General features: G+C 31.5%; 2 protein-coding genes across 2 annotated transcripts in view; one reads left to right on the forward strand and one right to left on the reverse strand.

The window, feature by feature from the left end:
- The window catches only part of LOC107452733 (F-box/LRR-repeat protein 16-like), a 72,285-nt gene extending 47,592 nt beyond the window's left edge, over positions 1 to 24,693 (forward strand). Inside the window, exons 3-4 of the mRNA XM_071177686.1 lie at positions 11,556 to 11,704; positions 21,773 to 24,693. Of these exons, the coding sequence (XP_071033787.1) occupies positions 11,556 to 11,704; positions 21,773 to 21,921 (298 nt within the window). The 3' untranslated portion in view covers positions 21,922 to 24,693. The remainder of the gene's footprint in view (positions 1 to 11,555; positions 11,705 to 21,772) is intronic.
- On the reverse strand, positions 16,311 to 19,689 carry LOC107452736 (photoreceptor outer segment membrane glycoprotein 2-like). Its single transcript, XM_043057175.2, has 2 exons — positions 19,041 to 19,689; positions 16,311 to 17,028 (listed from the first exon to the last, which is right to left on the reverse strand). The coding sequence occupies exons 1-2, from the start codon at positions 19,538 to 19,540 to the stop codon at positions 16,530 to 16,532; spliced, it is 999 nt and encodes a 332-aa protein (XP_042913109.1). The 5' UTR covers positions 19,541 to 19,689; the 3' UTR covers positions 16,311 to 16,529.
- Positions 24,694 to 26,119: the final 1,426 nt, after the last annotated feature.

A 26,119-nucleotide genomic window follows, 5' to 3' on the forward strand; every position in this document is an offset into this window, starting at 1 on the left:
ATTAATTTAGTTTTATTATGATTAATCAATTTTCAATACAGAATGATAAAATGTTTCAAAATTTAAACGAATTCATTAATCTCTTTAGTCAAGAAAATGATACAAACCATTTACTTTAAATATAACAACATTATAATACAAATGTTATAAAACAATTCACAATTATTACATCACCCGGTATACATTTATCCTGTGTATTTCCCACACTTATGTATTTTATAATGTTAATGGCCATTGCCCGGTGTTCCTTACACTTATGTTTTTAATGTTAATGTTGAAAGCCATTGCCCGGTATTTCTGATCTTTTTCTAAGGTTAAGGATCTGTGCCCAATATTCTCTATATTACACATTTCCTAATTTATTCAAATGGTGAAATTGATAATCATCCGCAGATTTTTTTTAAATGCTTAATCCAACTATTTTGAAAAAAGATAATATATAATTGAATTAAGCAACTTAGAAACTGTCAGGAAACAATTTGAACTCGCGTTGTCATCAGATACGTTGCTCCAGTATAGATATAAGAGCTCAAGCTAGTCGGGAAGCGATTTTCCAATCTAGCGTCGTTCGACGACTCGCTCTCCTGTATGGAATTTTTTTTAATAAAAAAAAAAACTAGATTCCTGGCTTTTTTTTGTTGAGGTAACAAATTTTGAAAGAAATAAAAGCCTGTATTATAATTGCAATAACCAAGAGAGAAAATTTTAAAAAAGAGAGTGAGTCTGGTAGATTAGGTGAAGTTGTCTAACTTATAACTTCAAGATTCCAACCTTACGAAAAGAAGTTAATAAAAACGCAGCAATAATATAATTGGAATCGATTAGGTAAAAGCTGAGAAACGATATCAGACCGTTTTTTTTTTCTTAAAACAAAGCATTCTAATATTGCCATTAATCTTAACCTTGAATATTATAAAAAACTGAAATAAAACCTAGAACAACCGGAAAATTGCATCGATTTAGGACAAACAACAAAAAATATTTATCTGGCCTCAATATGAACTAAATATGATTCGTTTCCTTCTTCTCATATCAGAAGACGAACAAAAGACTCAGATATGAGCCAAAATCGAAAAGAAAACTCGCCAATAACTGGAAAGCGGAAAAAACATACCCTTCAACCATAACTAAAAGATCATTTTTTGACCTGCTGCCAAGCTTTGATCGTTAGACGGGCGTTATCTTGTGTTGCTCTATGCAATTTTTCTTCTGCCCAAATCTTTTCGATACATTTTTCCATTATCACTTTTTTCTGATTGTTTCTCTTTCATATTTTCACTCTGAGCCATTATACGATGGATCAAATTGCAGGAATTATCAATTTAGAAGCACATTTAATCTATCCACACCTTGTTATTCAATCTGTTATTTTTACGGAATATTATTTACAAGTCAGCAAACAGTGAAGAAAATAAAAAGTAGATTTTGCAAAAATATTTTTTTTGAAAGGGAAGAGACCTTTTTTCTGTCGTCTACGGGAAAAATATAACGCAAATTCTGTTACAATTATGTCAATATTCTGTCACAAATATCTTACAAAGTTGACTAAGGGGAAAATATAACTCAAATTCTGTTACAATTATGTCAATATTCTGTCACAAATATCTTACAAAGTTGGCTAAGGGGAAAATATAACTCAAATTCTGTTACAATTATGTCAATATTCTGTCACAAATATATTACAAAGTTGACTAAGGGGAAGATATAACTCAAATTCTGTTACAATTATGTCAATATTCTGTCACAAATATATTACAAAGTTATGTAAGGGAAAAATATAACTCAAATTCTGTTAGAATTATGTCACTATTCTGTCACAAATATCTTACAAAGTTGTAATTCATTGCGATTTTTAGCATAAAACACAGATATTACAAATGTAGTTGCATATTTGCTGGTTCTACACGTGGATAAATGCGTCGTCGTAGCAGAAGTATTTTATGACACATGAAATGATCACTGCGAATTGCTGTTCGTTATTATAGCTGATTGACAATTTGTAATGTGATTTCCAATATTATGGCAGAAATGCGTAGATTTTGTCACAAATTCTCTGAAACATGTGAATCTGTTTCATCGCGATTTGTTAAACTTGATAGCAGTAGAAGTATTTTATTTATTTCAGTCATACAATAACTATTTTATTTTATTTTATAACCGTCGTTGAGCAGCTGACCTAATTTTGGCTTTGCGACTACTAATGTTCATCTCCATAGTCTTGTAATTTTGAACCCAATCCAGAAGACAAAAAAAGACAGAAGAACTACTGAGCAATGCTTAATCTCTGTAGTCCTCCTGAGAGCAGGGGAACTCCTGGATCAAGTATTGGGGAAATTTACCTTCATGGAGCACTTTTTGATGGAACTAACCCGTATTTGCGTTTCATGGAAAAGAAAGACACGAAAACCTCCTGAGATTTGCCTAACGGCAAGGAGATTCTAGCACATGATCTGTCTACCACTGTGGATATTTTACGTCAGCACTGTCGTCGGTGAAAGCCATGTGCGGAATTCGTATCGGCCAGGCATAGCTGGAATTCGAACTCGGTTCATCTCATTGGAAGACGAACGCTCTATCTCCTGTGCCACCACGGCTCTAGAGGTACAATTTCAATCCTCTTCAGAGGATGTGTTTTGGTGCCCCGAAGACCTGCGCGCAAAGTCGGGTAGTTTACGGTAGAACAGTTTAACGAGGATCGATACCACTCACCCTCAGCTCTTACGCAGGCTAATCTATGTGGTCGTCAGCCATTCGCTCTTTGGCCGCAACCAGGGCTGCGACGCAATTCGAAATGCGCTTTTGGGAAAATGAGCATAGCATTCGATTCCGTTTTTCAAACATTTTTTATAAGTATTGTTTCTTTTATGAATAAATTAATGATTTTAAATAAAATCATAATGTATCGTATTTACATTAATCACTTGGTATATCTTATTAAATTAGTCTTTTTTTTCTTAGGAAATAAAAAGAAAGAAAGACTTTAAAGGTCAACACATATTTTTACAAAATTCCCACGCTTGCTCTAAATTTAGAATAGTAGTCATAAATTTACATCGTTGGAATTTAGAGTTTTAAAACTCAATTTATTATTTTAGAATACAGAGACATCATCACTTGAATATACCTAAAAATATATCTGTAATATACCTAGATGACATTCTGCCCCGTAAATATTTTATTTTATAACCGTCGTTAAGCAGCAGACCCAATTTTAAGTCTACTACTATGAATGCTCTACTCCGTAGCCTTGTAGTTTTAAACCCAATCCAAAAGGCAAGGGAACTCCTAGATCAAGTATTAAGAGAAACTAGTCCTCGTGGGGGTATTTTTAATGGAACCAATTCGTTGCGTTACATGGAGAGGAAAACCACAAAACCTCCCACGGTTAGCTTGACAACAAGGGGACTTTAACCCATGATCCATCTAACAATGAGGATATTTTACGTCATCACTGTGGTCGGTGCGTGACAGATGCAGAATTCGTATCGACCAGCTAAAACTGGGATTCGAACATGTTCATCGCTGTGGGAGGCAAGAGTCCTTAGCCGTTACGACTTGAAGATACAAACTACCTTATAATGCTTAGTGTTTAAATAATTAAGGAAAAGTAAGCACGTAATTCCTCGTTCAGTTATTTAATTTTAGGTGAAAACTGAAAAGGCAGATTTTTTGCTGTGTCCATTTTCGTAAACGCGTATTTTGAGCTGTGTCCATTTTCATAAACATACATTTCGAGCTGTGACCAGCTTTAAAAACTCACCGACAATATGCACTCATTATTTACTACCAATCATTTTTTACTGAGTTATGTCAAAAATAAGGCCCATAGTCCCCACCAAAGATCGCAGAATTAAAAATTAAAAGAACAACTAAGAAGCAGTTCAGCATTATGTAAATCGCATTAAGGTTAGCCTCTAAATATTTATCTGCTGAATTCATCAACATCTCCAAAGAAAGTGCCATTAAAAAAACCAATCTTCAATGAAAATGAAACATTAGAAAAAATCAATGCGCAGGTATTCATTCATAGCTTACATGGACAGCTCTATTTCTGAGTTGGGATCATATACCTGGCGAGCCAAATGCAACTGTGTCCATTTTCATAAGCGTGCATTTCGAACTGTGTCCAGATTTAAAAACCGACGAGATGCATTTACACAAATAACCTTTTACTGAATCATGTCGAAAGTAAGATCCATAGTCCACACCAAAGATCACAGAATTAAAAATTGAAAAAACAAGTAAGAAGCAGTTCAGCATTATGTAAATCGCATTAAGGTTAGAGTCTAAATATTTCTCTGCTGAATTTCCCAACTTCTCCAAGGAAAATGTCATTAAAAAAACCAATGTTCAATGAAAATGAAACATTAGAAAAAATCAATGCGCAGGTATTCACTATGGCTTACATGGTCAGCTCTATTCCTTAGTTGGAATCATATACCTGGCAAGCCAAATGCAATTGTGTCCATTTTCATAAACGTGCATTTCGAACTGCGTCCAGGTTTAAAAACCGACGAGATGCATTTATCACAAATCACCTTTTACTGAATCATGTCGAAAATAAGATCCAAAGTTCGCACCAAAAGTCACAGAATTAAAAATTGAAAGAACAACTAAGAAGCAGTTCAGCATTATGTTAATCGCCTTAAGATTAGCGTCAAAATATTTCTCTGCTGAATTCCCCAACTTCTCCGAAGAAAGTGCAATTAAAAAAACCAATGTTCAATGAAAGTGGAACATTAGAAAAAATCAATGCGCAGGTATTCATTCATGGCTTACATGGGCATCTCTATTCCTGAGTTGGGATCATATACCCGGCGAGCCAAATGCAACATATACGTGTATTTCGAACAGTGTCCAAATTTAAAAACCGACGAGATGCATTTACACAAATAACCTTTTACTGAATCATGTCGAAAATAAGGTCCATAGTTCGTACCAAAGATCATCGAATTAAAAACAAAAAGAACAACTAAAAGCAGTTTAGCTTTTATGTAAATCGCATTAAAGTTTGCGGCAAAATATCTCTCTGTTGAATTCTTCAATATCTCCAAAGAAAGTGCCTCCTAAGTATCTTCTCCAGAACATTAAAAAAAAAATCAATGTGCAGGTATTCACGCATGGCTTACACGTGCAGCTCTATTCGTGAGTTGAGATCATTTACCTGGAGAGCCAAATGCGAAGCATATCCAGGGTAACTCTACCCTTTTTATCCACTAAAGAATCGATTTTAAAGAATCCCAAAAGAACTTTCCTTACAATGGAAAAAAATTCATTTCGAACTTTCTCCTGGTTGTAGTAATGATGATTCGATGTTCTCTAAATCGATATAGTTCAGATAAACGAAAAAGGGCGGTATGGATTTAAGAAAGAAGATTTAGAGTGTGGTATGTCATTTTTATAGCACTTTTCCATCTAAGAAAGGATATTGTCTTAACTCAAACAATCCTTAGATTTAAAGTGATATCCTCTTGATAATAAAAGATATTTGAAAAATAAAATGTTATTTGAAAAAGTTAAAAACAATTTGTGGATGAAATCTTTTTTTATGTAGTAGATTACAAATTTGACCACAATAAAATATGTAACGAGCCTTTTTTAAGTTACATATTTGTGTGATTGGATCATTAAAATATTTTAAGCAATAATCTGCCTTTTAATACTCTACGGCTGATTATAAACTAGGTCATAAAGTATGAAATAAATTCTTTGTTTAAAGAAAATGTAGCAACCATTTCACTAGCAATACTGGCATTTTTTACAGCAAATTGCAGAATTAGTTACCAACTTAAAGTAACAGATGACTTAAATCATATAAATTGCATTTTAATACTTAAAACGATTTACCATTATATCAAAAGTTATTATTAGATCTATAGTTTTGAAACCTTCTGGAATTGAAATGTGTAACCTTCCAATATACCTCTGATAAAACGAGGAAACCTGTATCGATCACCCTTAATATTTTTTTATAATGTAAAAAAATTTGCACATTATGGGCCGCACATTGAAATATCCTACTGCGTTCGACAGAATTTTTTTTAAAAACAGAGTTATTTAAAATTTTAATTTAATTTTTTTAAGCAAGGATCTAAAATTATAAATTTAAAGAAAACTTTGAAAATCTCTAAAATTTCTTTTCAAAATAAAGGTATATTTGAGAATAAAAATTATTTATTCTACAACGCTATTCTACACGCTATTGATTCTACAACAAATCGTAATGCATAAATTGCAAAATATTTTTTTTCTTTATCAATGATATACTTGTGTTTTGAATTTAAATCTTTAAAAAAAAATTCAAATAAACGATGGAACAGAACTAAATATATTGCCCAATATTGAATTTTTACAGAAAAATTCTAAACATTCTTACTTATTCCATGATGAAAATAAAAATTTAACACTTAGACCTTAGCTCTTAGTTTAAAACATAGCTCACATTATAGAAAATCTGCATACAATGCTTTAATGGTTCCTATTATAAGTTTTTTGTTATGTTTTAAGGGTTTCTATTATAAGTTTTTTCGTTATGTTTTAAGGGTTTCCATTATAAGCTTTTTCGTTATGTTTTGTAATCTTTCATAAAATCAACGTTATTCAGAAATTGCATTTAAAGTATGCAATTGCCAAAAAATACGAGAACAAGTCTTTTTATATGAATAAAATAATTAGAAATTCTAACATTCATTCTTACAAAGAACTTATTATTTATTAGAACTTATTTTTTGGGGGGAGGGTCGTTTTCAGTCCACATTATCGCTTCCAGTCTACATCGATTTTTATCCAATCGGATACCTTAACAAAGAAACAAAAAAATTGCGTTGAATCATTAAGAACTTCAAAGCTTTTTCGTTTTGATCGGCCCTGATAATAATTCGTTTGGCTTTGATAAGATATTTTTCCTCATTTAAACACTAAAGTGTGATAGTTTTATAGTTCTTTTTTTTTCCTTCCAGATTTTAAAAGGACTATTTATGACAAAATACTTCGTAGCTATTTCTCTCCTACAACGTTTACTTTCATTATTTTTATTTATTTACTTTCAGCGAGCGTTATTTCTACTTACTCCTAGCATAACACAATCAACACTACATTTTAAATGAACATAGCACAATTAAGAATGTAAGATCAAGACCAAGTGTACTATAACAGAGTGTGCAGTAATAGTAGATTTAATCTTTTTCACCTTACCTTAATTCTCTTACACAGATCTCAAAGAAATAAATCAAGATTCAGGTCATCGCTTCAAAAGTATAAAGATCTTATTAGATCTTAGATATTTAAATGCGAATATTGATTAGTAATTCTTTTAATCTCGGCATGCATCTCTTTTTAATTGGTTTCCTAAGCTATCATTGAAATTTGCCTTACTTCAATAAACAAGTCAACTTTTCATTTTGTGAAGTAGCGAAGTTAACTGTTGACTGAGCTTGTAGCCAAAACGTAAACATTTGACTCAACTTTGTCCAAAATGTAAACAAAAACCGGTTTTGAAGAGTACTTGTTCGTCCCCAATGAGGACTTGTTATATACATAACAGAATCGGTTGAACTTTTTTCCTAACTTCGAATAACAACAAAACCCAATACAAACATTTAAAGAGAAAACGAAACAAATACATAAGACGCTCATCCCCATTCTAGTGGTCTATTAAGCACTTTATACTACTCATTCAAAAGCATTGAAGTTCTTAAGTGACTTTGTGGTACAAACCTACGACCTTCTCTGGCAGTGTCCTGATAGCAATTTTCCTATCCAGCGGCTTTTAACTCTCTCTAGAATTTTTTTTAACTAAAGAAAAACATGATTCTAGCCTTTTTTTTTTAGTTCAGGTAGCAAATTTTATAGGAACTAAAAGCTTGCCGTGTAATTGCGACTAACTACAGCCAAGACGAAAATCTAAAAAAAAAAGAGAGAGAGTCGCCAAAGGCCGTTCGATTGTAAGTTAGCGCCCGAGTAATCACCTGGATCTGTTTGTATAAGTATGAATAGTATGGTTAAAGTAACTTGTGCTCTGCATTACTATGCAGCGAAAGCAAAGTAAGACGTTTGTTTTTACTAACACATTATAAAGTCTGCCTCCGTGACCGAAGGGTCCTTCCACCAAACCTTCCAAAATGTGGATGTAGCTGGTTGGAATTCCTCCGAAACTTTGGAGTATCTTTGCGCTGTCCTTCTCTAACTCAACTCAGAATCGATTTGCACCAAATTCGGTATACATACGTTTAAAGACACGGCGGATCTAACCCTCAACTTTATAACTCCCAATCTAAACACTAGTTCGCGCGCTACATTACAACGAGAGAAAAAATAGTGCGTGGAGTCCCTCCGCGCTTAAGAAGTTAAACTTCGTAATGTGGAAATGAAAATAAGAAGGGGTAGAAATTGATTTTTAGTGTAATCATATTGTTTCTTTAAGACAAACTTTATTAACAATGCTTACAATTCACAATTGATCGCATCTTTTAATTATCATTTTCGAGTGGAGAAGTATCCAAATCTATAACATTTGCAATGGGATTATGATAACTAAAGTAAGATACGAAATGTTTGAGTTCTATTTTTTCAATATTTCTTGCAAAAACTGCATCAATGGTAGTTATCTCATTGGTTGTTGGATCATTTCTACCATTTATCATTTCCAATCCAAATTTGTCTTTAAGGAAAATTAATAATGTTTCAGCTTCAGGTAATTAGAAATTCACATTAAAATCTCCTGCAAGGATCACAGGCCGCTCACAATAATCAATTTCTTCATGCCAGAGCTTGTGAACCTGCAGTGGATAGTGGCAATAAAGATTTTGCAATAAATAATATAATATCCCTCATGGCTGCATTTGGTGAAATATAAATGGCAATTCGAAAAGAGAAAACCTAACAATCAATTGATATTCACAAGAGACGTACCTTGACATAACCTGAAATCCGTCGCATTGTCCGTGGGATTATTTTCACTCATTTTTTACAATTGTTATCCACTACATTTGAAAATAAAAAATATTACCCTATTAAATTATATGTGTATTTAATCAAACTAAAATATTTAACCAAAACAATATGGAAATGAATGAGGGAAAACTTTATCCTACCACGTCATTTCCCGGCCAATAAAAATGTAGTGTTAAACGTTTGAAGCAACCTTGTTGGAAGTCGCATACGAAGTATAACTTCAAAAAAAATTTAATAGGATTTGCTAAATATTTTATATGAGTCATTTACTAACTTGCAGCTCTAATTTATCAAATATTAGTTTTATTCCTCATCCTTTATGAATTATTTATCTTTGGTTTCCTTTGTTAGGTTATCATACCTAGAATCAACGTTAATAATTTCGCTATGTATTATCATGACATCATTGAATTCGCATTTTTAAAGGTATATGGAACTGCGTGTTTCTTATATTTATATCTACGCTTTTGAGGAGTGTCTAAATAAACTTAAATAATTGAAACTCACACGAACTAATAAAATAAAATTAAAGTTATTGATTAAACTAATGGAAAATTTTGATAAATTCTGTCGGTATGTGTCTTTCAGGTTTGTGAGTGATTTCGTGGTGTTGATAGATAACGATTTATTGAATTTTTTTCATTTTTTTTCATCTCGTACGAAGAACGGGCTTACAACTTGTACAAATGAATAAAGAAAGAAAATAATAATTTTGTCTCGTTTTTTATTTCATTCTCATTGAGAGCGATCTGTACCAAAATCGGACTCATGATCTTTTTCTAAACCACGTTCCAGTCGATGGTGATTGGTGGAGAACTATAGAAGTAGTCCCTTGCGATTGCTCAAAACTGGAGAGCGAATGTTTAGAAATTACATATAAGATGAACTGCTCACGCATGCGCGAATTGCGTGGACATGCGTTCGCATATGCGAATTACTTACAGTGAGAATGCTCCATAAGCCTCACGCTCCAAATAACTGATTGATACGAAAAAATACAAACAACGAGTTATTTTACTTTTCGTCCATCTCTTGAAAGTTCAATTATCAATAAAACAGACTTCATTGATTTAATTTTTTAATCATTTTAATATTATAAAGGATAACACTAAACATCCAAGTTTGTAAAAAGCATAAAAGCAAATTTAATTTTTCTGCAAAAGAACATTTAACTTTACGATCTAATCACAAAGCTTAAGTGTTCTAAAGAAGGTATTTCTAATAAGCAAATGGGAAAATGATTCACTCTAATTGTCATTTGAATTCGGAAGAAAGGAAAACTTTTTCGAATTATTCTTCGAATTCCAGTACAAGATCTTAAAACTTCGAAATCACATCCAGGGAAATTAACAAAACTTCTAAATATTACCCTCTTGAGAAATCTTCCAATATCGCTTTGTTTCTGTGCTCTTGAAAAGGTTTTCTCCACTCTTTCGAGTCCAGTTTATTTGTTTCCGATCGAAATGCTTCGTACTTAAATACCTCAAGAGAGTAATACTTCCTAGAATGTACAATTTTAAATCCGATTCTCGTAAATACGCGGGTATGAGAACGATCTATTTTTTGGCGATAGAAAAGAATTGAAGAGATTCAGCCAAATGAGAAACCGATATTTGGGTTTTATTTCTTTAAAGACAGATAGAAGAAAATCGATACATTACATACGGTTTCGCAGTTTTGAATAATTTTCTTTTTTTTTCTATTATTTTACCTTTTATAAAGTCATTGAGCAATTCCGCGCTATGCGTTTTTTAGTGACAATAAATAATAATCATATCATGCACGGACGTGATGTCAATATGATACTCTCGTATTACTTCTCGTATTAGTATGCATACTAAGGTGACAAGACGTCCTCAAATCTTGAGGACAGTTCTCGAATTTAATAAGTTGTTCTCAAAAAAACTTTCAAACTCTTTGTGGACAGAATATTGTTACAAATCTTGCTCTCTGTCTCAAATGTCCTCGTATTGTCCCATTTCTTTTTATATGCAGCGAAATATCAACAACAAAAAAAGAGAAAAATCAGAAATGAGCATGTTTTATAAAACAAGATAATTTTGTCGTACGGAAAATGCTATCGAAAAGCAAAAAATGCATCATGCTAAAACTGACTTATGGAAACTCCATATTCGCCTTTAAATAATTTCAGCAAAAAATAAAATAATCATGAACTTTATTTTACAAGTGTTAAACAAATGCAGAAGAGCGAATGATGTATTAAAACTACTTGGTAATCGCAAGCTTGGTAAAGATGGTTCTGCATCTAAGTTATTATTTTTTTTAAAAAAAGAAAACTTTTTGGCAAACATAAATTAATATTTTCTATAAATAAATGGATATCCTCGAATCCCAAAATTTTTTGAGGACGTCTCGCTGATTTCTCCTCAGATCCTGATTTAGAAATCTGGTCACCTTTGCGTGTACTACGTACTCTCTAATACGTAAACTTTCGGAGTATGCAGGCCTGGGGAAGCGCTTATTCGTCATTCTGCTGGTCCTGAAGGATTTAAAGAAAAATTCACGATGGAGACGACGATAATACTTTGTATTTAAATTGTTCGTTATAAATTTATCTGAGTTCATTTTCATTTTATTTTCAGATGTGTACATATAACAGACGTAGGAATTGGATACTTATCAACAATGAACAACCTATGTACTCTATACCTACGTTGGTGTACTCAAATTAGAGACTATGGAATAAAACATTTGTGCTGCATGCGAAATCTACAAATTCTTTCACTAGCAGGTAAATTTGACTCTAACTATTATACATAATTTATGAAATAAATGTATGAATAATAACTTTTTTTATCGCAAAAATTTAAACGTTTCTAGAGATCGATATTTCATATAAAAGTAAAGAAAAAAATATCTCTTGCATTGTATTTTAGAAAGAAACGCACGCAAATATGCATTATTTATTGTCTTCTGTATGAACAAAAGATTCCGTATAATACTGCAATAGAACTGAACTAGATTTTTAAGCAACTCCCTCTATAAATTTCTGAAGAGAATAGGAAGAACAAGTTCTTATTGTAGCAAGATTATTTATTTAAGAACAAAAAGTTTTTTTTTACCTTAGATATGAGGCTAACAATTACTTCATTCAGCCATTAGTTTGACAAAAGTCTACAAAACGTCTTACAAAACGTATCCTTAGCTAGGAAAAAAAAAACTAAATCGTTTTAGTCAAGCTAATGGTCAGTCACTTTAGTGATTCGAATCAAATCAAATATACTTTTTCGGATAAATGAATTTTATCGAATCATTCAAACCTTTAGCGAAAAAAACCAACAAAGTTTATTCAGATTAAAGAATCCGAATCCTTGGTTTCAATAAATTGATTCAAATAAACTAATATCAGTCAAGAAATAATTATACTTGTCATAAATTTACAATATGAAGCTAATATCAAGCTAAAAGGTTAGTCACTTTCGTGATTCAAATACGTTTTTTTGGATAAATGGATTTTATCCAATCATTCATACCGTTAGCAAACGGAACCAACAAAACTTAGATTAAAGAATCCGAATCCTTGGTTTCAATAAATTGATTTAAATAAACTGATATCAATAAAATAAATAATGTTACGTTTATAGATTTATCATGCGAAGAAATTTTCTCGAATATGCAATATTATACATTTTGTTGGCTTCTACAATAAACTCTTTTTAAGTCTGCTACAGCGCCACAACAATTAACCCCTTAAACGCCAAAATCAGAGCAGTATTAGCCCAGTGGTTAGAGAATCGGTCTCTGGAGACTGGGGTTCGATCATCTACTCCACTAAAACCCACCGATTACATGCGATATACATGCTCGTAAACTCTGTGGAATCCAAAGTCCTGTGGTCTGTCTGACCATGGGTACAAAGATCTGGAGAAAATTCCGTTCCCCTTCAGATTTATGCCTAAATTGAGGAAGTGACCTCACGACTGAGTGGTGCTGCTATCTATCCGTGCTATTCTGAGCCAAGACATACTTCACCCTAGCGGTGCTCTCCTGTTAAACGAAAGGCGCACATTTCCGACTTAATTCGCAACGCCAATGGCTGGCAATTTTGGCTTGTCCAAGTGTCATTAGCAACGAACGACGACAAAATTGTAATAATTTACAGTCTTACTTTTTCAAAAAGATAAAAACTTGTAATTCAATTCATTCTTTTTTTTAAATTCATTTCGGTGAAACAAAGACATATGCGTTCTGCAAAGCATTATATTTAGATAAGTAACAATATTTTGATATGAAATTATGTAAAAATGGTAATCACATTAAAAATTAATAACTTAGATTAATAGCTAATTTCGCGCCATTTCATTCAAAAAAAATCTAAATATCATAACAAAGCGGGTAATGCTAAAGAGCATGATCTCTTAATTGAAATATGTTAAGTTGAAATATGGTTGTTTAATTTGATTATTTTTTCTGTAAATGTCACTTAAATTAAATATTCGATTATGTAAACTAATTCGTTTGATTTGAATCACTATATAATTCATTTTACCAAACTCTAGCATCAAACAAATCTACTGCGAATGAATTTCTCTTAAGGAATGCTATTACGTAAAGACATTCTTTAAAACAAGCCAACACATAAAAGTGGAACTTTTGTCAAGCTGGAACCAAATCAATTGAATCAAAAGAATTGGAACCAAATCAATATTACACTAAGTGTCACTTAAATTAAAGATTCGATTACGTAAACTAATTCGTTTGATTTGAATAACTATATGATTCATTCTACCAAACTTAAACATCAAACAAATCTGCAGCAAATGAATTTCTCTTAAGGAATGCTATTACGTAAAGACATTCTTTAAAACAAGCCAACCTATTAAAATGGAACTTTTGTCAGACTGGAACCAAATCAATTGAATCAAAAGAATTGGAAGCAAATCAATATTACACTAAGAGTCACTTAAATTAAAGATTCGATTACTTAAACTAATTCGTTTGATTTGAATCACTATATAATTCATTTTACCAAACTCAGCATCAAACAAATCTGCAGCAAATGAATTTCTCTTAAGGAATGCTATTACGTAAAGACATTCTTTAAAACAAGCCAACACATAAAAGTGGAACTTTAGTCAAGCTGGAACCGAATCAATATCACACTTGAATATTACACAAAATGTCTTCAAGAATTACAGAGCGTTTATTGTTCGCCAACAAGAATTCCCTGAGATTCATGAAAGATCTTTAAATACCGCTTACGTGACAGATCGGCTTACCGCCAAATGGGTGTTTGGCGAGCAAAGAACCACCTGAGATTCTCTTCTACACTTTTGTGACTTTTAAAATAACAACCTTGACATAAAGAGAGCAGGTATCTTCCAACTACCATCCATTAGTCACACTTCTTGGCTTGGATTTCGCTTGGAAAAGCGTAACATTTCTCACACCTAGTTAGAAAGAATTGCATGCATACTCACCTTTTTTAATGCTTACTTAGCTTACTCTTCACTCCAACTTCGTCAACAATTTACCTTACCATCAAAAGAAAATGAGATAAACATTTTTTTAATGCAAATGAAATAAAATATTCAACAATTTATTGCATTACAGAGTTAACAACGGAACTAAATTAAAATATTAACTATACCTTCCTCAATTGTGCTTCATTCATTAATTATTAAAAGTAATGACTCCTATAAATATGCCTCTGCATAGGTCTTTAAGTTATATTCGCCATTTTAACGAGATATTTTTAAATTTTCAACTTACCTTAAAAAAATTAGACATTTTAATTATTCGTAAAATTCGCATGAATAGGAAGAAGTTTAATAATTTTCACTTCATGGTTGGTTGGTTATAAGTTTAGTTCAATGACACTAGAGCTGGAAGGGGCTAAACTGCGCCAAATACAAATGGTAATATTCAAACTCTGTTATTAAAAAAGATTGAGGAGAATTTAAATAAAGTAATAATAAATATATTTGGGTTACGTGGCCATGACGAAAGTGAATCTTTTATGGGGTTTGTACTTTACAGTAGTATTGGATAGTACCATAATAGAGTAATACCATCGTAGAGTTGGATAGTAGGATAATATACTTGGATGAAAAATTTTAATCACCTATGGTGATTCATCTCAATCATCGTTTTGGCAATGATTTGAATATGTAGATTGAACTAGTTATTTCGAATCTATAATTCGAATAAATGTACTGATCCATTTTGTCCTTGATTTTTATCAGTTTATTCATTTATCAGTTTACTGGTTTTATCAGTTTATTTTAAACATTTATCAGTTTATTGGCTCAGTATTTATTACAAGCGGATTAATAGAAAACAATGTTACCATAAATAAGTCATCATATTCCGAACGTTGTTTTTTTTTTTTTTAAATAAAAGTGCAAAAACTATAAACATGAGTGATACAGCCGCGTTGGCTCAGAGAAAAGAGCGTTTGCCTCACAATAAGGTAGCCCTGTTCGAGTCCGAACGATGGTTGGTTGGTACGAATTTTGCTCCCGGAGCACAATGCTGACGTAAAATATCCTCAGTTGTGAACGAAATCATGGATTAGAATATCTTGCCGTCTAGTTAGCCGTGTGAGGCTTTCGTGGTTTTCCTCCCCATGTAAGGGAAATGAGGGCTAGTTCTATCAAAAAGTCTTTCACTAAAACTAGTTTGTCCCAATGCTTGATTCCCCTTGTCTCTGGAATTAGTTCAAAATTACAAGGCTACGTAGTTGAACATTGATAGTCGTAAACTAAGAATTGGGTCGACTGTTAAAATGAAATAAATATGCGTAGTAGGTACATGAATAGTACGTACCTGAACATGAACATGCGTATTACGTACATGAACAGTATGTGCATGAAAAGTTCGCCTAATTACAACAAAAACTGAAATGTTGTATTGATTTCAAATAAAATTAATTCTAAATTGAAGCAACCAGAATTTTAATGATTTATCGTTGCTCTGAAAAATAACTGTGTTTCGAATTATCGAATTAACAGATTCGAATCAATTACAAAATAATGATACAAGTCACCGAATCAGTACCCAATTCTAGAATCCAGATGGGCCATGGCAATAGAACTCTATTCATCACTGCCAGCATTTTATGAAACTCAGTAGTTCTGGGCAAATTTTCAAATGCTTATCTTTGGATGCATCATAGTTTTAAATATATATATTTTAAAGTCTGAAGAGAGGAATCATCTATATGAAACTTCCAGTATTATGTATTTCATAAGTAACATTTTATATTTGCTTAAAATAAAATTATATACAAAATAATATTAAAAAGTTGTTGAAAAATGAATGTATGTACTTACAAAAGACAATCGTCCAACTTTAATATTAACCAATCAACAAAAATGCACACTATGAACTAAAGATTAGCGCTAAAAATATTTTTGTATTGATTAAAGGTACAAAGAAAAAAGTACATGTTTTAAGAGAAGAAAAAGTTTATCAACGTTTATTTCTGTAATATTAAACGCTGTAATTATTGTTATTCAATGAAAACAAATTTTAGCTAATTTCTTTAATTGCGTTAATTTTTTCTTAATGATCGCTCTGAAATAACGTCCTAGTCCCTCAGTTGGAGCGAAATTTCACTTCTTAGTTTTTTTCTTTTTCTTTGCCTTCTTAACCTTAGTTTTAGCTGTCGTGGCCAACTTCTGCTTCATCTGCATTCCATAAATATCGCAATCCAAAAAGCTCAGACAAGAGATTGGGCAACTATCCATCAGAAAGCCAAACCCTTTACCGCTCTCGTCACCAGAGTCCATAGCATTTTGAGCAGAACTATGCAGATACTTGGCTACAACCATGGCCACTACTTCTAACCAAGCAGGAAGAAGAATCCATATAGCAAGATTCGATAGCATCAATCGCAAAGTTGCAGAGGCGATTTCGCTACAACCGCTGGAATAGAACGCTTGACCCTTTTCTACAGTGTTATATCCTGGACGCTTGTGTTCACCAGAATCGTGAAGACAGGGTCCCGTGTATGCAGGATCGCAGCAGGTGAATGGAACGCCTCTACCTTTCATGGACTGTAACTCTGGGCGAATGTATTCATCGGAATGCCATGATATCTCGATCCAATCTCTAAAAAGGCAAGATTCAAACATGGGTATCTCAATAAAACTATAAAAAAGTGCATTAAAATGCCTTAAAATTTGAAGAATTCTTACATACTCAAACACGAAAAATAAGACACAAATAGTATAAAACTATAGTTTGTCTAAAATAAAAACTCCAGGCATCCGTCTGAACCTGTGGCGGTAACTATGGTAACGAGGTATGACTATTTCAAGTAGGGATGCGAGGTCACTGTTTTGGATTGTTTTCGGCTCTTGTCGGCGAGAGATTGGGAATCTCTTTCTTCCTTCTATTGTGTTAGTCCTAGAGTGAAGGTACCCTCCTTAAAATGCGCCATTCTTGTTTCCATAGCACCAGACAGCCCCACACTTTGTGGCGGGAAGAGTTCTCAGCTTAGACAGACTATATAATTCGCAATAATTATGTTCATAAATGGTATAAAAACATAATTCACTATAATTAAATTAAATGGAGCGAAAGTTGATACTAACGAGTCTCAACCCAATGCTTTCAAATAAATTTATTATATAATTGCATAAAAAAAAAAACAAATTTTTATGAGACAAAAATAACAAAAATCAAAACAATATAATGTTAAATTTATATTTTATTCACCGAAGTCCCTCAGCTTGTATATGTTTAACAAGCAGAGGAAAAAAGAAACAAGCCAAATCTTTCTTTTCTCGAGAAAATCAGTAAATAAAAGAGTACTACACAATTTTTGGTACTTATCCATTTCCCCAGAGTAGGCGATAAAGTCGCCAATGCACCTTACAAAATGCAAGTAAATTCAACAGTTTTCACCCCTTTTTTTAAATAAATAGATAAAACAGCCGAAATTGGAAATAGCGAAATGTAAAAGCACCCTATTTTTTTTACTGAAAATTTTTCTTCCGAACTGTAAATCTGCAAAGAAATGCGCAAGAATATGTACATTTTGTTGAACTGAAAACCTATTCTTTACCTAAAACTATTAAGTAGGTAGGTACTTTATTTACGTCACACTAGCGCTACACAGGGGGCTATTGGTCTGGGAAACATCCCTAAGGATGTTCATAGACATGCCATCACAATTTTGATCCTCAGCGGAGGGGATGGCTTCCCAGCTTTGGTAGCCCGATATCCTACGCGCGAAGTTGAGCACTTTACGGTAGCACCATTTAATAAGGATCGATACCACGTGCCCTCGGTTCCTACGCAGGCTGATCAAAGTGGTCACCCACTCGCTTATTGACAGCATCCAGTTTACTTCTGTGCTCCACTGAGAACCGTTTCTTCACACAGTGCGGGATCAAAAAGTGTTAAAGAATACACCTCTTTGGTTTTAATTAGATGTCCAATTGAAAATTCAATTGGGTAAGAAACCGGAACACAAAAATTCATTTGCATACCCTTCAAAAATAAATTAGTTAAAATGTACAACAGATAAAATGGCTTAGAACCGCATTGATTGTGGTTATTTTTTAATCAAAAGAAGAAAAGAAACGTACATATTAATTCAGATTACAAAATGAATTTGCGAAGAATTGGTTTCATTATTTATTTATTTTCAATTTTAATAAGTCCCGCAGTGGACTGATCGTTAATACACGGTTCCCAGCAGATCACCGAAGTCAAGCATCACTGGCTGCGGTCAGTGTGCGCGGTATTGGTCCTCGCTAAACTGTTCTACCGTAAAGTGCTCGACTTCGAGTGCAGGTCGTCAGGCTACCGAAGAGGGGGTGCCATCCCCTCTGCGGAGGATCAGAATTGTGATGGCATGTCTTCGGATCATCCTCAGGGATGTTTCCCAGACCGTCACCAATAGCCCATTGTGCAGCTCTAGTGCGACGTAAATGAACAAATCAATCAATCAATCAATTTTAATAATTATGTTTTGATAAAACTAAAATTTGCTTAAACTTATTCTGTCTGCAAATTTAGTTTTATTTAATTTCGAAAATTCTCCTTAAACCCGTTTGGGTACTAGGGAAACCAGAATAAACATTTTCAACAATCCAATATGTTTGAGTACTTACTGGTAACTTGTACTTCCACAACACTTGTTGGAAATTTGCATCATATCAATTTCTTTCCTAGCGTTCCCATCCACGTCATACTTCCCCATTAAATCTTTGAATCCCTTTTCGTGGCCTTTCTGTAAAGAACGTACAGCTGCGGAACAAGAAATACTTAAAGCCATAGTTAAAACAAAAGCTCCAAACAGGACCCCAATATAAGGCACCACATAATTCAAAATTCGCAATCGCGTTATTACACTGGAACAATCGTGGAACAATTTCGCTCCAATCAAATGGATAATAATCAATATTATACTTGAAAATATGATGAAGTGTGTATGTTTTTTGTAATTGAAATTGTTTAAAATAGCTTTTTGTTGAGAAAATAGAACAGCTAACCCGATGCCTAGTCCAACCATAATTAAGTTCATCATGGCAATTGATAGATGCAAAAAAAGCAACACAATCCCCATATAGTGGCGGGCATGTTCTCCTAAGCGGATGGCTAAAACGGCCATAAAATATGCTAATTACCTTTACAAGATTTAGCAAGAAAAATATGCTTTATTGATAGTATTGAGTATAGTTTAGAGCGGCCAGCTCTCTGCTTATCGCTTATAGCTCTGCGTTTCTTTATTGATAGTTGACTTGTTTCGCTTATGTGCTTGCTTTTAATATACTGGATAATTCTAGCTTACAGCTTACTTTATTCCTCGTACCGGATTGAAAAAAGCGTGTGAGCTGAAATGATATGAAAATCCGTTTAATATGTTTTTCTTTTGATACTAATCATCAATAGAGAAAATCCTTAAAAATACAATAGCCATAAAAGCAGTTTAAGAAACGGGTTGAAATGATTTGTCCATTTCCTAAATCATTCACTTTGAACTTAGTCCATTTTCTGAAACGCGTATTTCTGGCGAGCTTCTTTTTCATTATCATTTTACCTTAAACTCTTAAAATATATATATAGGAGTTATAACGTTGCATCTTCACGTTTTACTTAGACTTTAAAACATTGCTGTAAAACTTCAAGAGAAAGTGTTTTTTCACAATATAGATTCAACTACGTTTGGTTAAAACGATATATGAAAGTAAAAATGGCGTAAGAAACATTTTTTAGAATTGGGTGATTATGCCTAACAATGTAATTTAAACCAGATTTAATTGGATACTTGTAAGCGACATCACGCGTGTGAGTCGAACCGGTATCCAATTGAAGAGTTAAATAAAAGAACATGTTAATTATATTATGCGAAGTCCAAATCCCCCCTCCAAGCTTTTAAGACAGATATTCTTACTCTGTATTACCGCCTTAAGATTGGGGCATTATCATCGCATTGCTAGTTTCGTGTTGATGCAGATTTAAGTAAACAGAGCTAAATCACCAAGAAAATATTTATATATTCACAAATTGTTTAACTGTGTAGTGCCATACTTAAACACTTAGGAAGAAAAATAAAAATAAAAAACTGAAAATGCAGCCTGCTTGCGTCAGACGGCAATATAACCATGGAAAAATAATTTCTTGTTCCACATCTTTAATTAAGGCAATTTTCAATTCAGAACCTTTTAACTGTTTCGTTTTCAATGTTTATATTTGACACATATTGAGGAGATCTCCGAAGCCAGGAAACAGGTTCGATAAGTTTTATTACACAACAAGCTCTGCGTTGTGTATGTTTGATAAAGGGAAAACTTCTTTCCACGCTTCAGAACAGATTTTTGCTTATATTAGAGCAAAAATGAGGATTTTATAAGCAAAATAATATTTATGTTTTAGTTAATTCCGATTAACAGTTAACCTAGCAATGTCACAAAATGAAAAGTTGACTGGTTATCCGTAGGATAATACAAATTTTACAATTATTAAATTAATAAGACATATTATACAACTATTGAAACTCACTATTTTGAAATTGTGTCAAAACATTTTCTTTGTAATTAATATTTTTAATCCCAATTTTTAATCGTATTGTGCGTAAAATAAAAAAACGAAACACCTGATTTAAGATCGGATTTTGTCGTATTAACAAAAATCCCAATCGTTCCATAAATAGGTCCAATACGGTAATTAATAATGGCAGATGATATTTTAAATTACGGAATCAGATACAAAACGTATTTTCTTCGAATAAACATACATTTGTAGTTGCAGATTTGGATTCTTTTTATTTTATTTTATAACCCTCGTTGAACAACCGACCCAATTTTAGGTTTATAATTTTGAACCAATCCAGAAGACATGAAAGTTCCTGAATCAGTAACCCCAGAGGTATAATTTGTTATGGGAGCATGGAGGACTTTGAGACTCGGCAGATTTAACTTGCAGCAGTTACCATTTACTACACGGAAAGTCTTCGGCCGGCGGGGATCGAACCCAAGACCACTTGGACATGGGTCCAGTGTCCTACCAACCAGGCTATCCCGGCCCAGATACGGATTCTTGACCTTTTAAAATAAAGGGAATCAGCTTCAATAGGGAAAATATTTTCCCTATTGAACAGGGCAAAATTTTAGATTCTTTTAATGTTGCCTTGAAAACCATGGAATTTCTACTTAGTACACGAAAATTCGATTATCAGACCAAAAGTAACTCGGATGTTTGTTTATTTATTAATTTTATTTTGCGCACTTAAATAAATAAAAAAAGTTCATTTGTGTAACATTAAATTTCAAATTGCACAGCACTGCCAATGTATCTTAGCAAGAAATACATGCAATCAATTTTATTTCTAATTGTGTTCCAGGTTGTTCATTGGTTACAGCAAACGGATTATCAACATTGACACAGCTACGGCACCTTCAAGAGCTAGAATTAACCAATTGCAGGGGCGCTTCAAAAGAACTAGTACAGTATTTACATCAAAACTTGCCTCGTTGTCTCATTATTGAATAAATTATGTAATTATACTATCAATCAAAATAATTACTACCAAACATTATCTATCAGCATAAAAATAATTAAAGCTACATTATTTTAAATATGTATATACAGTGAAGCCTCTCGGGAGTGGCCACTCTCTGTTCCACAGTAAAATGGTCGTTAATGGAGGTTGGTTGTTGAATTCATTGACTTCAAAATGTTATCGAAGGTGCAGGAATTCTTTGCAAGCAATTTCAATTTTACTCAGCATCGTTTTCTTGGTGCAGAAAACCCACTAGTTTTGGCGTCATGAAAACCGGATTGATGAATAAAATTTAGCGTCAATAACAATGACCTTTACTGATATAATTATGAGTAAAAACCAATTTACCAATTGAGAATGATAGAACTATTTTAAAATAAATAAACAATTATAGTAATGTTTAAGTTAGTTTTTAATTGTTTATCAGAAACATTAGTTTGCTTTAAAAAAATGAGATGTTTATTTGTTTAAGACGCTTAGCTTTTTGGAAAATAATTTTTTTTCTAATTTAACTTTCAACTCTAAATCATTAATAGTATTGTGTCTAGTACACACTGACTGCAACATGAGGTTGTCAATCTCTTTCAGAGATTGTCAAAAAGAGCTCTCTAAATGGGAGCCACTCACAAATATTTTGAACACATTTGAATCTACTTATTTGTTTTGTTAATATTTTTTGCTTCATTGTTTCAAACCTAAACATCTCATGTTCAAAACTAAACATCTCGAACAATTGTTATTTGTTCGAGATGTTTAGTTTTATCGAAAATAACTTTTTTTCTAATTTAACTTTCAACTCCAATAATGAATCATTAATAGCAATGCGTCTAGTACACACTGACTGCAACATGAGGTTGTCAATCTTTTTCAGAGATTGTCAAAAAGAGCTCTCTAAATAAGAGCCACTCACAAATATTTTGAACACATTTGAATCCACTTATTTGTTTTGTTAATATTTTTGACTTTGGTATTTTTTCGTGTTTCCTTATTTGACTTTTCCGCATTTAGTGCAGAGGTTTTTTCGGTCTGTGGAAAAGGTTTTGATGGCCCCTCTTAAAGGCTTCCTTCAACACGAAGTTTATGGAAAAACTTCTGCGTGTCCCAAAAGTAGTCTTTCCTGGAGGTTTCACTGTACGATAGTTACTAAAAAATAACCTATTTTTCTGTGAGAACTGTGTTACATACAGTATGTTTAAATATTCACAGACATTTTTATCATGCATCCCATCTTAATCTATATTAATCGAAAGCTTGCTAGTTTTCAAAGTAACAGAATGATTTCACAAAATAAATAGTAAAAAAGCAAATAATTTAATTAAATAGCAAATAATTTAATTAAATAGCAAATAATTTAATTAAATAGCAAATAATTTAATTAAATAGCAAATAAGTTAATTAAAAATTATTTTACTTCAAATTCAAATATTCTTGTATGCTTAGAATAAATTGTTAGTTCAATCAATTTTAATAGCAAAAATGACAACTTTTAAGACATAAAACATAGCTTAAAATGTAAAACAATAAAAATCATGTAAATAATTTCTTTCATTTATGGCAAGGCACAAGTATCATATGAATCATGCAAATTAAAAAAAGAATTAAAATAACAAGAATCATATGATTTATAAAACTAAGCATTTTTTTAATCTACTTGAAAAATGTTTTCTCACTACCTAATATATCAGTAAATTAAAAATAAATCTAATAAAAAAAAACATAACCCCACATATAAAACAAAAATAATACAGATCCCATAGAAAAATATGGTAAATATAGTAACTAGCAATTATTATGACACCAGATTTTTTGCGGTCTATTTTTCATGCTTTTTTTAATGTTTGTCAAACCCTTTTAACAAAGAAAATATTTTTGGCAATATCACAATTGCTTTTTAAAGCGCTCTTAAAAAACAGCAGTAAGAACTTCTTAAGTGTTTAAAACATAATTCAATAACAAGTGCTCTGCTACAGAAAATTAAAACTTAAATTTCATTTTTAAAAAAATCTACCTGTGCAAAACAGCCCGAACACCTTTTTCTTATCTTAAAAAAAAGATGTATTTTCTTAAAGTTCAAACCAATCTCAAACAACTAGTGTCTTATAACAATTATGAATTTAAATTTTAGCTTTAAAAAATGTTTTATAAATTTACTAGCTAGAAGGAATTCGCAAATGTACATACATGAAAAACAAATCCTTTAACTTCAATGCATAATTTGTTATAAAAGAGTAATTTTGGTCAGATTAAGTAAATAATTAGGAAAAAGATTGTAGTTGAACTGAAATTAGAAAAACTAATTCCTTTAGAATATTCTATTTTCTAAATATTTCTTTAGTCCATACAATGATATAAAATAGTGGTGCATAATCTTTGTTTAGAGGAAGCCCACCGGCTATATATTTGAGCTTTTGAAAGTAGCAATGATTCGAAAAATTATGCCAAAAGCAATTTAATTACTACTATGAAAACTACTGAATTGATTCACTTTTAGAATTAAATTAAAAATCTAACAAATAATTATAAAATTTTCAATACGTTTGTATTTATTATTACTTTATATAGGACAAAATTACATTATTTTGACTAATGGATAGCAGTTGTAGCATTTTTAACAATTGGAAATTTTAAATAATTTAAAAAATTTTTGATATTAATAAAGTAAGGAGTTTTTTAAAATATGGTTAACATTACAAGGAAATAAAGAAAAAAATGTTAAGAAATAAGGTTACATACATAAAGTAATTTTAAGAATATTATAAAAATATTCCCAATTCTATATTCATTAAAAAATGTACATGGGAAGCATTTTCGACAAAAAAGGTGGCAATTAGCTGGCAATTCTTTTTTTGCCATTTGTTATGTTTAGTCACTTGATGGCCAGTAGTGACCATTATATTTTGCAAATACTACATTTAAGTGCAAGAATATTGAGACAAACAAGCACTTAATTTACCTACAAAAAATTGCATATTGTTATAGAAAAATAATTTTATTTTTAAAATAAACCCTTGAACTAACTATATCTGCTTTAAAAACCTTATGATTAAACGAATTTCCTTTTAAAAAATTTAGAATTTCTTCTTTTTTTTTTAAATCTAGATTTTTTTTTTAAATTACAAAAATTTTTTAGAAGACTTTTCAAATTATTTCTTAGCTAGAGGGCAATAAGCTGCATATAAACCATTTGAATGACACATTTGTCCTCTGAGCTACAGGTTGTGCATCACTAATATAGAAAAAAAAACAAATATAAAAAGTAGCTTAAAATTTTATTTTAACATAGATAAAAAATAATAATAAACTGTTTAATAGTAATTTAAATTTAGTAATTTAAATTTGAAGATTAGAATAGTAAAACGAATTTATTAGATTCAAAACCACATTCATGCTATTTGTGTTTAATGCCGTATATACGTAAAAAGCTGACCAAACATTTATGTAGATAAATATTGAATTTAAAAGAAAATTTACTTTCTGTGGTCTTCCAATGTGTATAGCAAACCAGAGAGGAAATATTTAATGTTAGATATGTTAGTGACAGTTGAGTGATACAGTTAGCATGCCTGTCAACTGCACAAATAGAAATCTTACTTAAAGATGCAGCGATTAAAAAAAATATTTTTTTAAGATACATTTTAATATTTTCATTTTAAAATAAATTTTTTTGAATAAATTTTAATAATAATTTTAGAAGTAGTTTAATTAACTAAATAAATTAAAATTAATTCAAATTATTTTAATATATTTTTTTTACTTCAATTAAATTTCATATAATCTCACTTTAAGCTGTTACTTTACAGCTGTTTAGCAGTTTAAAATTAAAAAATACAATTATTTTAAGTTACTTTTAAATAATTAGGTTAAAACCAAATCATATAATTAAAATGACAATTTTTATACACAAGAAAATTTATTCTTAAGCTACTTTCCCAACTTCAGTAATTTTTTGTAAAATAATTTTCACCAGAAAAAAATGAATTGCTTTTATTAGAAATATAAAAATATTTTATTCATTTTAAAATCAGTTTTTAGAAACTATAACAAAGACGATTTATTATGTCTTCACCTTAGCCTGTTAGGTTTAAATAAAAAATTAATTAACTTTTTAAGTAATTTTAATAAAGTTGACAGGTATGAGTTAGTTTAGATAATATAATTGCAATCAACAAAAAATTGCAAATTTTTATT

Source organism: Parasteatoda tepidariorum, chromosome 2 (assembly GCF_043381705.1).
Source record: "Parasteatoda tepidariorum isolate YZ-2023 chromosome 2, CAS_Ptep_4.0, whole genome shotgun sequence".
In the NCBI taxonomy this organism is placed as follows: Eukaryota; Metazoa; Arthropoda; class Arachnida; order Araneae; family Theridiidae; genus Parasteatoda; species Parasteatoda tepidariorum.

Bases quoted from the DNA above. Each gene is read 5' to 3' on its own strand.
- LOC107452736 (XM_043057175.2), bottom strand. From the start codon at position 19,540: ATGGCCGTTTTAGCCATCCGCTTAGGAGAACATGCCCGCCACTATATG. The intron at 17,029-19,040 runs GTAAGTACTCAA...TTGCCTTTTTAG, and splicing joins TGTGGAAGTACAAGTTACCA to AGATTGGATCGAGATATCAT.